Source organism: Ascaphus truei, chromosome 12 (genome assembly GCF_040206685.1).
Source record: "Ascaphus truei isolate aAscTru1 chromosome 12, aAscTru1.hap1, whole genome shotgun sequence".
NCBI lineage: Eukaryota > Metazoa > Chordata > Amphibia > Anura > Ascaphidae > Ascaphus > Ascaphus truei.
This window is the reverse complement of record NC_134494.1, coordinates 17,033,244-17,046,982: the sequence shown is the minus strand read 5'-3', so window position 1 is coordinate 17,046,982 and position 13,739 is coordinate 17,033,244. Positions and strand designations below refer to the sequence as shown.

The 13,739-nt window shown below is 46.5% G+C and overlaps 1 protein-coding gene across 1 annotated transcript in view; it reads right to left on the bottom strand.

Annotated features, from left to right (window-relative positions):
• Nucleotides 1–13,739, bottom strand: part of PNPLA2 (patatin like domain 2, triacylglycerol lipase) — a 52,112-nt gene that overhangs the window by 8,092 nt on the left and 30,281 nt on the right. Inside the window, exons 4-7 of the mRNA XM_075566833.1 lie at nt 9,326–9,535; nt 8,735–8,795; nt 4,355–4,525; nt 177–309 (exon numbers count right to left, since the gene is read on the bottom strand). Of these exons, the coding sequence (XP_075422948.1) occupies nt 177–309; nt 4,355–4,525; nt 8,735–8,795; nt 9,326–9,535 (575 nt within the window). The remainder of the gene's footprint in view (nt 1–176; nt 310–4,354; nt 4,526–8,734; nt 8,796–9,325; nt 9,536–13,739) is intronic.

The window sequence follows — 13,739 nt, the reverse complement described above, 5'->3', positions numbered from 1 at the left end:
GGGATGGTGCATAGTGAGAAATTAGGGCTGAGATGTAAGGAGGGGCAGAGGAGTGTAAAGCTTTAAAAGTGTACATACATATGAACATACATGCATACACACGCACACACACCTGTTTTTAAGAAAGTATGACAGGCTGCACATTTAACCTGTTCACTGCCTGGTCTGTTCCTTACCTGACAGTGAAGGATACGGCAGATTCCAGGGGCAGGGTATACGGCAGCATCAGGGCAGATGCCATGCGCACAGGAAACAGGTTGGATATAGAAAGGTATACACTGCGCTTCTCTGTGCATGCCTCCACCAGAGCTGGGGGGAGAGAGCAGGAAATAGATTGTGAGCTCTTCTGGCAAGGGAGGAAATGGAGGCCTACTGTCTGTGACAATGTGCAGTGAATGGGGCTTTCTGTATCACTGTGCCACCCTGCGGTGGGAGGGACACACTATATACATCCGTCTGTACATGTCACCGTGCCACCCTGCGGTGGGAGGGACACACTATATACGTCCGTCTGTACATGTCACCGTGCCACCCTGCGGTGGGAGGGACACACTATATACGTCCGTCTGTACATGTCACTGTGCCACCCTGCGGTGGGAGGGACACACTATATACGTCCGTCTGTACATGTCACCGTGCCACCCTGCGGTGGGAGGGACACACTATATACGTCCGTCTGTACATGTCACCGTGTCACCCTGCGGTGGGAGGGACACACTATATACATCCGTCTGTACATGTCACCGTGTCACCCTGCGGTGGGAGGGACACACTATATAGATCCGTCTGTATATGTCACCGTGTCACCCTGCGGTGGGAGGGACACACTATATAGATCCGTCTGTACATGTCACCGTGTCACCCTGCGGTGGGAGGGACACACTATATACATCCGTCTGTACATGTCACCCTGCGGTGGGAGGGACACACTATATAGATCCGTCTGTACATGTCACCGTGCCACCCTGCGGTGGGAGGGACACACTATATACATCCGTCTGTACATGTCACCGTGTCACCCTGCGGTGGGAGGGACACACTATATAGATCCGTCTGTACATGTCACCGTGTCACCCTGCGGTGGGAGGGACACACTATATACATCCGTCTGTACATGTCACCGTGTCACCCTGCGGTGGGAGGGACACACTATATACATCCGTCTGTACATGTCACCGTGTCACCCTGCGGTGGGAGGGACACACTATAAACATCCGTCTGTACATGTCACCGTGTCACCCTGCGGTGGGAGGGAACACTATATACGTCCGTCTGTACATGTCACCGTGCCACCCTGCGGTGGGAGGGACACACTATATAGATCCGTCTGTATATGTCCCCATGCGGTGGGAGGGACACACTATATAGATCCGTCTGTACATGTCACCGTGCCACCCTGCGGTGGGAGGGACACACTATATACATCCGTCTGTACATGTCACCGTGTCACCCTGCGGTGGGAGGGACACACTATATAGATCCGTCTGTACATGTCACTGTGTCACCCTGCGGTGGGGGGGACACACTATATAGATCCGTCTGTACATGTCACCGTGTCACCCTGCGGTGGGAGGGACACACTATATACATCCGTCTGTACATGTCACCGTGTCACCCTGCGGTGGGGGGGACACACTATATAGATCCGTCTGTACATGTCACCGTGTCACCCTGCGGTGGGAGGGACACACTATATACATCCGTCTGTACATGTCACCGTGTCACCCTGCGGTGGGAGGGAACACTATATACATCCGTCTGTACATGTCACCGTGTCACCCTGCGGTGGGAGGGACACACTATATAGATCCGTCTGTACATGTCACCGTGTCACCCTGCGGTGGGAGGGACACACAATATACATCCGTCTGTACATGTCACCGTGTCACTCTGCGGTGGGAGGGACAAACTATATAGATCCGTCTGTACATGTCACCGTGCCACCCTGCGGTGGGAGGGACACACTATATAGATCCGTCTGTATATGTCACCGTGTCACCCTGCGGTGGGAGGGACACACTATATACATCCGTCTGTACATGTCACCGTGTCACCCTGCGGTGGGAGGGACACACTATATAGATCCGTCTGTATATGTCACCGTGTCACTCTGCGGTGATAGGGACACACTATATACATCCGTCTGTACATGTCACCGTGTCACCCTGCGGTGGGAGGGACACACTATATACATCCGTCTGTACATGTCACCGTGCCACCCTGCGGTGGGAGGGACACACTATATACATCCGTCTGTACATGTCACCGCGTCACCCTGCGGTGGGAGGGACACACTATATAGATCCGTCTGTACATGTCACCGCGTCACCCTGCGGTGGGAGGGACACACTATATAGATCCGTCTGTACATGTCACCGTGTCACCCTGCGGTGGGAGGGACACACTATATACATCCGTCTGTACATGTCACCGTGTCACCCTGCGGTGGGAGGGACACACTATATACATCCGTCTGTACATGTCACCGTGTCACCCTGCGGTGGGAGGGACACACTATATACATCCGTCTGTACATGTCACCGTGCCACCCTGCGGTGGGAGGGACACACTATATACGTCCGTCTGTACATGTCACCGTGTCACCCTGCGGTGGGAGGGACACACAATATACATCCGTCTGTACATGTCACCGTGTCACCCTGCAGTGGGAGGGACACACAATATACATCCGTCTGTACATGTCACCGTGTCACCCTGCGGTGGGAGGGACACACTATATAGATCCGTCTGTACATGTCACCGTGTCACCCTGCAGTGGGAGGGACACACTATATAGATCCGTCTGTACATGTCACCGTGTCACCCTGCGGTGGGAGGGACACACTATATAGATCCGTCTGTACATGTCACCGTGTCACCCTGCGGTGGGAGGGACACACTATATAGATCCGTCTGTACATGTCACCGTGTCACCCTGTGGTGGGAGGGACACACTATATAGAGCCGTCTGTACATGTCACCGTGTCACCCTGCGGTGGGTGGGACACACTATATAGAGCTGTCTGTACATGTCACCGTGCCACCCTGCGGTGACAGGGACACACAATATACATCCGTCTGTACATGTCACCGTGTCACCCTGCGGTGGGAGGGACACACTATATAGAGCCGTCTGTACATGTCACCGTGTCACTCTGTGGTGGGAGGGACACACTATATACGTCCGTCTGTACATGTCACGTGTCACTCTGCGGTGGGAGGGACACACTATATAGATCCGTCTGTATATGTCCCCATGTGGTGGGAGGGACACACTATATAGATCCGTCTGTATATGTCCCCATGTGGTGGGAGGGACACACTATATAGATCCGTCTGTATATGTCCCCATGCGGTGGGAGGGACACACTATATAGATCCGTCTGTATATGTCCCCATGCGGTGGGAAGGACACACTATATAGATCCGTCTGTATATGTCCCCATGTGGTGGGAGGGACACACTATATAGAGCCGTCTGTACATGTCATCGTGTCACCTTGCGGTGGGAGGGACACACTATATACATCCGTCTGTACATGTCACCGTGTCACCCTGTGGTGGGAGGGACACACTATATACATCCGTCTGTACATGTCATGTGTCACTCTGCGGTGGGAGGGACACACTATATAGATCCGTCTGTATATGTCCCCATGTGGTGGGAGGGACACACTATATAGATCCGTCTGTATATGTCCCCATGTGGTGGGAGGGACACACTATATAGATCCGTCTGTACATGTCACCGTGTCACCCTGCAGTGGGAGGGACACACTATATACGTCCGTCTGTACATGTCACGTGTCACTCTGCGGTGGGAGGGACACTATATAGATCCGTCTGTATATGTCCCCATGTGGTGGGAGGGACACACTATATAGATCCGTCTGTATATGTCCCCATGTGGTGGGAGGGACACACTATATAGATCCGTCTGTATATGTCCCCATGCGGTGGGAGGGACACACTATATAGATCCGTCTGTATATGTCCCCATGCGGTGGGAAGGACACACTATATAGATCCGTCTGTATATGTCCCCATGTGGTGGGAGGGACACACTATATAGATCCGTCTGTACATGTCACCGTGTCACCCTGCGGTGGGAGGGACACACTATATAGAGCCGTCTGTACATGTCATCGTGTCACCCTGCGGTGGGAGGGACACACTATATAGATCCATCTGTACATGTCACCGTGTCACCCTGCGGTGGGAGGGACACACTATATAGATCCGTCTGTACATGTCACCCTGCGGTCGGAGGGACATACTACAGTATATAGATCCGTCTGTACATGTCACCGTGTCACCTTTGTGATGTCAGTATTTATGAGGCTAGAATACTATACCTTCGTTAAGTCTCTGAGGCAGATGCTCAAATATGTGATCCTCAGCTGCCTCCATTGCTGCTCTCTCTGCAGCTGGCTCCTCCTCTTCGCTGCTCTCTTCATTCTGATTGGCTGCATTCTCAGGGGCGGGAAGGGCTAGACATCTCATTGGCTGTGGTCTGTTCAGAAGCCCTGCAGACAGAAGTTATAATTAAAGAAACCATATTAAATTACATTACATCTATTATTTTACCTAATATTTTCACATAAGTAGAACATTTTTAAATTACAAATCAGATTTTACAATAATACAGTAAACACAGTAAATACAATAAAATAAAACATAATTAAATACTATTTTAAATGTGTGTGCGTATATATATATATATATATATATATATATATATATATATATATATATATATATATATATATATAAAATATATATATATACATACACACATGCACACACCTAAAATATTATTTATTAATGTTTTCTATTACTGTATTTTCTTTTACCTCATTTGTAATTTAAAAATGAATATGTTTCTCTTTTCTTTGGCTCCGTTAAAAATGTAAATGTATCTGGTAGAGGTTGTTCAAACCGTTCATCTCTTTGGATAAACACAACTGCGCAATTCGTTTAAATATATATTTTTTTTAATGGGCAAAACTCTGGTTCAACAATTTAACTGTATATACGAGATCTTAGAAACTAGATAAAGATTAAGTAAAGATTGTAAAAACCCTCCATATATGGAATATGGTGAATATGTGTCAAGTGTAACAAATTGGGGCTTTCGGTCATTTTCACTCTATCAATGTGTTAAGATGCTTGGCCCAGTGAATGTTAAGGTGCGTGGATATAAGAAGAGTGGGAGGTGAGGGCCCTCATGATATAATAATGGATTAATCTAACGTTGCCCCTATAACTCTTGTCAGTTTTCATAAATGATCTACATACCACTTGTAAGGGAGCTTCAATGTACATGTATGCGGCCGACACAAACTGTCATACACACAGCCCTAGCCTCTCTGACCTTGAACACGTACTTCAATCTGATTTCTGAAGACTTGAATGCTGGATTTCCCAAAACAAACTGTGTTTAAACGCTGCCAAAACTGTAACGATGGTATTTGGGGCTAAGGCTAAATTTCTAAAGCTACCAATGACGGAGCCACAAGATCAGAACCAACGCTAACACCGTTCTAGCCCCTGTCACTAGTTTGAAATATTTGGCATATGGTTTGACTCCCATTTAACATTTGGGTCGCATATCGATACTCTGAGATCCAAAACCTATGCCAAACTTTATAGGAACAAATCCCCCCTAAGCCCGCTGGTCAGAAAGCGCATCGCCCAGCAGATGCTAATGCCAATTATAGACTATGCGGAGATAGTAGATGGTACAGCTCCCCAAACTCACCTTAGCAAACTAGACACCCTCTACGACGCAATATGCCGCTTTGTCCTACAATGTAACTACCACACACATCACTGCGAAATGCTCAAAGAACTAGATTGCCCATCCCTCGAGTCCAAACACAACGTACATTTTTCCTGTCTTGCCTTCAAATACTTTCTAGGCAAGATACCTGTTGCACTTATTCCCATTGATTGTAATGTATTTACCTCCCATTGCAAGGGGGGAGGTAGGGGGGGCAACTCCAGTCCTCAAGGGCCACCAACAGGCCAGGTATTAGGGATATCCCTGCTTCAGCACAGGTGGCTCCAGCAATAGATCAGTCATTCTGACTGAGCCACCTGTGCTGACGCAGGGATTTCCCTAATACCTGGCCTGTTGCTGGTCCTTGAAGACAGGAGCAGGCCACCCCTGTCCTATTGCAATGCTGGGAAGAGCCGCGTACAAGGTAGGAGTTATATAAATAAACCTATCCATACATTCGCCCCAAAAAAGGAGAGATTGTGATTAAATCGACCACCAAGTTGAACTTGGCATAAACCCTCCAAAGTCTGCTTACAGTGTTAACGCAGAATGAAGTTGCTACACATCAACCCAAAAACATATTAGACGCAGCACGGCGGTTTCATTAGATACAGCAGGGTAACGAAAAGTATTATTTTCACGGTATGGCTAATATAAATAACACTAATCATGAATATTTACTTGCTAAAAATAAAGACACATACAGGCAGTCCTCGGTTATCCGACACAATGCGGTACTCAAAATGGCGTTGGATAGCGAAACATTGTAAAGCGAAACACGTTTTCCCATAGGAACACTGTTTAAATGAAAGGTTCTGTTCCTGAAGGCATTTTTAACACTAAAATACACCAAATATTTTACGCAAGCAATAAGATATGCAGCACACACATACATTATATAGTGTATATACTGTATTATACATATAATATAACATAATAAATAATATATTATATAGTATAATATAATATAGTATAATATATATATATATATATATATATATATATATATATATATATATATATATATATATATATACGCTCTTACGACCCTTTGCAACGTTGTTTATGTGTATGTGTGTGTGTGTATATATATATACACATAAACAACGTTGCAAAGCGTCGTAAGAGCGTTGGATAAGCCGTTTTGGCGTTGTAAAAATGAATATAGGTATGCATTGCATAGCGTTGGATAAGCCATTCGTTGTAAAATGAAGCGTTGTAAAATGAGGACTGCCTGAAATTTGTGATTTCAATGGAATTGTATTAATCAGGTATTCAACATGACTCAATGCGTCAACATTCATTTGAAACAAACTGCGCGTCGTATGTCTAAAGTCGCGTAACGACCTTCATTCGCACGGCGCACATTTCATGACGGTTTCTACTTTTTAGCACTCAAATGTTGACACACAAAGGTGAAAACATTTCAATCGTAGGCCCTGGAGTGCTAATCATCAATTGAAATGACTGAAGCTGCCGGAGCTGAAATGAACGTTGGTACACCGGTGCTAATAAGAGTACAGCTTAACCCCCTTATAACGCTGTGCTTGAGGTCCAAAGAATCACATCGCGTTATAAGCGGATCGCGTTAGAAATAATGTGCAATTGTATGCATTGTACAATAAAGTATTTAAGATACCAATAATCGCGTTGTAAACTATTCATAAATACGAAAATTGGGAGCCACACTTGCATCGCGTTATAAGCGGATTCGCGTTGTAACGGATCGCGCTATAACGGGGTTGAGCTGTATTTGATTAGTTATAGGATATTTGCATAGTAAAAAGATATTTGCATAGTTATAGGGTATTTATATTGTGAGAGAGAATTTTTAGGGTAAGAGGATATTTGTACAATCATAGGGTATTTTTACAAGATAAAAGGCGATTTGACCTGTGAAAGCACAGGTGGTTTTTGACAGAGACACTAAAATATCAAAGACCTTTAACAAATACGTATCACCCTGTTTGGATATATTAAATGCCTCCCTTGAATTCTCATATTAAGCATTACAATCCTTAAGCACTGTATGACGTGACAATGGTCAATACATCCAGTTGGGGGACATGTAGGAGACCTACAACTACATCCATGGGATGTATATCTTTGCATTGGGGCCCAGTCATTTCCTTCAGTGAAGGTGGGTCCCATCGTTTGCAGTGTTTGGGGATCATACACAAAAAAATGCTGTTTAAAGGTCACGCAGGACGTGGGCCAATAGGAATCCGCAAGGGACGATGCTGCGGCTCCTATTGGCCCACGGGATGTGGGACATATAAACCACTATATTGGGTGCACAGCTACTGGTTGCTGTTGGCAGCACCTTTCCGAGGTAAATATCTCGGGCAGCGCGGGGTCCCCCGGAGCTGAAATCAACGCGGTTCAACTTCGGAGACCCCCTGCTTCAAACGTAGCCCCCCACCCAAAAAACCCACAAGGAAATGGTTCATTAAGGATAGTCTGAGACACAAGGTAATGGTTCATTAAGGATAGTCTGAGACACAAGGTAATGGTTCATTAAGGATAGTCTGAGACACAAGGTAATGGTTCATTAAGGATAGTCTGAGACACAAGGTAATGGTTCATTAAGGATAGTCTGAGACACAAGGTAATGGTTCATTAAGGATAGTCTGAGGCACCCGTGGGTGACACGGCACCGTGGTTGAGAAACACTGATATAAACATTACACGTAATAGTAACACCCCACAAGGGGGCGCCTGATAGCAGTATACGGAATTCTGCACATAGGAGCAGTGCCTATTATTTAATGCTTCTAACTGTACCCGTTCAGTGTTCCTTCACTTGCAATGTGTTGCCGGCCTCCCTAGCATCGAAGGGGTTACGTTTTCGATCTCCTCAATACCCTGATTTATCTTATTGACTGTTTATTTAATGCCAGTGGCAGCCATTTAAAAACAAAAATCCACATTAAAAAAAAAAGAACATCCTTACCGTTCCTCTTCAAGAAGTGCAGCCCATCTCTGTATCCCTGCTTACACATGTCCCTCAGTACCTATTGCAAGAGAAGAAACACGTCAGGACAGTGACACGAGGGGGCATCCCTGTGCTAAAAGGGTCGTCGCTTATTCCATAATGAAGGGCCGCTAACTTTTGCATTGAAGAACACCCCTGTGAATGGTGAAGGAATGGAACATTCCAAGAGCTGTTGTTAGGGAGACAGGCTCACTGTATCTGTGACAACAGCGGGAGCAAATCAGAATGCTCCATTGTGGAATGTTCCATTAGCCAAGCAAAATAATAATAATACAGTACACAAATTTTTTTAAATAAAAATTAAAAGGTCAAATTTGTGCACCTGGCATTAAAAGCTGTGCTCTACCATGAGTTTAGGGAACATCATGATGGCAGCCTAAGGGGTAAACATGTCACAGTCATTAGGTCACTTTGCTCCTACGTGGGACTGACCCTTTAACTTATTAAACGCGTCACAGTTATTAGGTCACTCTGGGCCTAAATCTGGGAAAACCCTCTTAGTGGTGGATTGGTTAATGGCTGGGAACCCATCTCCTGTAGCGCAATTACCTGGGGCTCGGGTGGGAACAAGGCCTTGGACAGTCGGTACAGATTGCTGAGGTTAAACTGGATGCTGGTATTAGTGACTCTGAGCTCGTGAAGGTTGGTGCAAACGTCTCTGGGACAAATGTCGCTCTCCCCCGAAAAGGGTGACACGGTGATGGTGTTTTTCAGCTCGTACTGGGGCAGATTATCCGAAATCCCCCCATCCACGTACCTCTGAGAGGGGGAGCAGAAGAGAGGATTGATCACATGAAGATGCATCTGGCAGCTAAAGGGCTAAACTTTTTTTACTCCTTTCAAAATCCCCTATTACATTCCTGTCTTTCATCCTCATCACAAACCTGACGTTAAAGCTGCGGACAAGCAATATCCTACATGTGTGTTTTTTTAATATATCAGTTTTGTACTATGAGAAAATACTTGTAGCATTTTTTTAACAACTCTGAATGACATTTTTAATGTATTATAATGTAACTAGCATTTTTTGTTTCTATAGCAACCATTTACAAAGTCATATCCCATTCCTCTTCTGAAACAGGCCCTGACACAACACCTTTTTGAACCCTGCCCTCTCTCTAGCAGTGCACCAATTGTATCTAGTGACTGCCTGGTCACATGATCTTCCCAACAGAACTTTGCATCTTTGGTCTTCTGCTGCTGCACTGACAGCCATTTAGTGAACCCCCGAGCCAAATCTTCACCGATTGATCACAGGAGAAAGAATCCATCGGCAACTTAAGCTAAGTCCCCAGTGGACACTGCTGCACGCGCGCCTGGCGGGCTGGCGTGCGTGCCCGTGTGAAAGCCACGGTCTGCGGTCTCTGGTTGAGCTTTCAGTGAGGAGCAGGAGATCCGACCACCCCCTGATAATGAACATGCTGCACTGTATAATGATGCTGAGTATCTCTATACACTTCCATCCCCGACAATAAACATGCTGCACTGTATAATGATGAAGAGTATCGCTATACACTTCCACCTCCTGATAATGAGCAAGCGGCACTATATAATAATGCTGAGTAGCTGAGTATCTCTATACAAAGTCTTCCTGGCTACATGTAATCTCGAACTCTATATATTCCTTACAAAGCTCCTTTTTTCTTTAGAGATACATATATAAATGTTTTGCAATGTGTATGTATGTATGTATGTGTGTATATGTGTGTGTATGTATGTATATATGTATGTATGCATGTACAGTATGTATGTATGTATGTGTATGTACAGTATGTATGTATATATGTGTGTATATATGTACGTATGTATGAGTATGTATATATGTATGTGTGTATGTATATCATTATTATATATAGCGCCATTAATGTATATAGCGCTTCAAAGCAGTAATACACGTGACATAATCATATAAATAACAAGTAATACAAATAACACATAATGGGAAGAAGTGCTTATGTGTTAAATGGCAAAATTCCGCAATATGGTAATTTTCTTCTGCAAATATTGGCAAATTGATATATAATATATACACCAAAAGTCGGGCTTTCTCGGGCTCTATTAAAGCAAACCCGCTAAAAGAGAGATGAACTAGTTTACTTATCTTGAGGAGGTGAGAGTTGGACAGACTAGGATCACCCCGCTAGTACACGCGTTTTCTAGGATGGGCCTTCATTTAGGGTTTAAAGACCTTAAAAGCTTGATTGATTTCAATATATATAGAAAAATAGAAGGTCCACAGCGCTCTCAGGTACAAGTTAAAAGTCAGTTTATTCAGTCCATCTGTAACAGGGTGGATCCCCTTTCAGATAATGATGCAGGGTAAACCTGTTTACAGAGCCTGAGACAGCATTGAGGAGGTTAATTCCAAAGCAGGCTTAATTAGCCTATTCAGCTGGCGCCTTAGACGCAGTGGTTACCAACCTTGTTTTGGTTAAGGAACCCTAAGTGAAATTCTGAGGAACCCCCAACGGTCTCTAATAACAACTCTGTGATCAGATGCATTGTAAATTTGTCTGCATTTGGTACAATTTACAAATGCCCAGAAAATGGCAGGGAACCCTTTAGCGATGCCCAGGGAACCCAAGGCTTCCTAGGAACCCTGGCTGAAAAGCACTGCATTAGGCTGCGTCCATAGAGGGGGGAGCCGCGCTCCTCCGCGCTGCCGCTGAGGCTCGTCTGCGCAATCAGGAGCGATTGCATGAACTAGCAGACGAGCCAGCGTGCGCGATCGGGAGGCGGGGCCCTGTCATCACTGGGCCAATAGCCCGCGAAGCGCCGACGTCACGGCGCCGTGCCGTTGACGCTGCTCCGCGCTGATTGGAGGTTTTCAGCCGACAGCGCGCTCAGAAACAGGTTCTGCTGTCGGCTGAAAATCCCTGCGCCTCAGCACGCCTGCGGACGCTCGCGGGAGCCCCCCTCTCAAGACATCCTCATTGAGGATGACGGGGCTCATGGCGGAGCGTCCGCACGGCTCAGCGCTGACTGTCCTTCTATGGACTCAGCCTTAGAGTCGTATAAAAAGCCTACAGGGATCACTGCAAGGGACTCTCTGATCCAAGAAGCTACTAGACTGGACCGCTGAAGAGAGACCACCCTGCACATGGACTTTTCCTCCCCCTATCCAAGCCAGGAGGAAGCCAGGGGGCTCGAAGATAAAACTTGCCTATGCCTGACTTGTGCGTTATTGTTGGAAAGGGGCTTAGCCCCCCAACTTATAGATAGACTAAGCCCTGTTATAGTCAGCGGACAAGAGGAGCTAGGCCTGTTTGTTTTTGTTCCTGTATGCAGTATGCTGCACACAAGCAGTATTTATGTTGTCAAAGCTTTGTCCTATATGCCCCGTTGTCATGGCAACGTGGCGTGGGTGACGTCACACAACGTCCTGTTGGCATGGCAACGCAACGCCATTTGACGTCGCGGAACCATGTGGACGGGACCCTGCAGGGGGAGATGCCGCACGGAGATTTCTTAGGTAAACCTTTAGCCCGGAGATACATAGGCCGAAACCCGTAGTCTCCGGGTCAAAGCCAGAGTGGTGGCAACCCTGCCCCGAATGGTCCCCCCTTTTTACTTTGTTCTTGTTAATATGATGGACTGAATAACCTGTACCTGAGTGCTGGGGGCCTTCTATTTTATATATCTATATATCAAGGTATTTAATATATGAAGGCCCACCCTAGAAAACGCTCTCTTCCTCTAGGGCAGCTGCTGAGCGGCAGAACAAAATTGCTCTGAAGGCTGTGATTATACCAAGAGCTTCAGTGTAGCAGCGCTTATCTGTGGCTTATAAGTGGCAACGCACAAGAGATTTAGCAAGCGACTGCAGGGGAGACACGCTCAGATGTCACTTCCTGTACCACACTTCCTGTTCCCCAGTTCCTCCCAGGATTCAGCAAAACAAACATGGCGAAGAATCAAGAGAACATGATGTGCATGTGGTTCATGGAAAATCCGTGTGTACAAATGATGAATTTAGGAGGTAGACAAAGAAATGATAATTAAAAATAATTTAATTAATTACTTTACTATTTTTTTAAATAATGAATTTAGTCAGTCAATTATCTATGTTCTTCAATGTGTACGGCGTGTTCTTCAAGGTATATATGGCTTTTCAATAAAGGAAAACTGTATTTTGTATGAAATCCTGAGGTCTTTCATTGGTTAGATTTTGGAGGAACATGATTGGTACACTGAACTTCACTGTGATTGGACGGCTGCGTCATGTGACGTGGCTGTCGCTGCTTGAAAAGAAATTTGCCTGTCTCCTGCTTTGCAGCAGCGAGCAGGGAGACAGGTGAATTTGGTATTAGCAGTTTTCAGGGATGTATTAGGCTAAGGCCCCGTTGCACCCGTCCGCACGGCTGTCTTGCTTGCCGGCGGCGCGTGCAACTCACTGCACCGCAATTTGCGGTCTGCAGGAAACTTTCCGGCGCGGGGGGCGCGGCCATGACGTGAGGGGGCGGGACCGCCCGTCAGCCGTTCAGCCCCTCAACCGCTGAGCCCCTCAACTCCTCAACCCCTCACACACAGACAGGCACTCACGCACTCAGGCACACACACAGACAGGCACTCACGCACTCACGCACTCAGGCACACACAGACAGGCACTCACGCACTCAGGCACACAGACAGGCACTCAGGCACACACACAGACAGGCACTCGCACTCAGGCACACAGACAGGCACTCATGCACACACACAGACAGGCACTCACGCACTCAGGCACACACACAGACAGGCACTCAGGCACACACACAGACAGGCACTCACACACTCAGGCACACACACAGACAGGCACTCACGCACTCAGGCACACACACAGACAGGCATTCAGGCACACACACAGACAGGCACTCACGCACTCACGCACTCAGGCACACACACAGACAGGCACTCACGCACTCAGGCACACACACAGCCAAACGCACAAAACAGACACACAAGCAGCTCTCCTCCCCTCCTC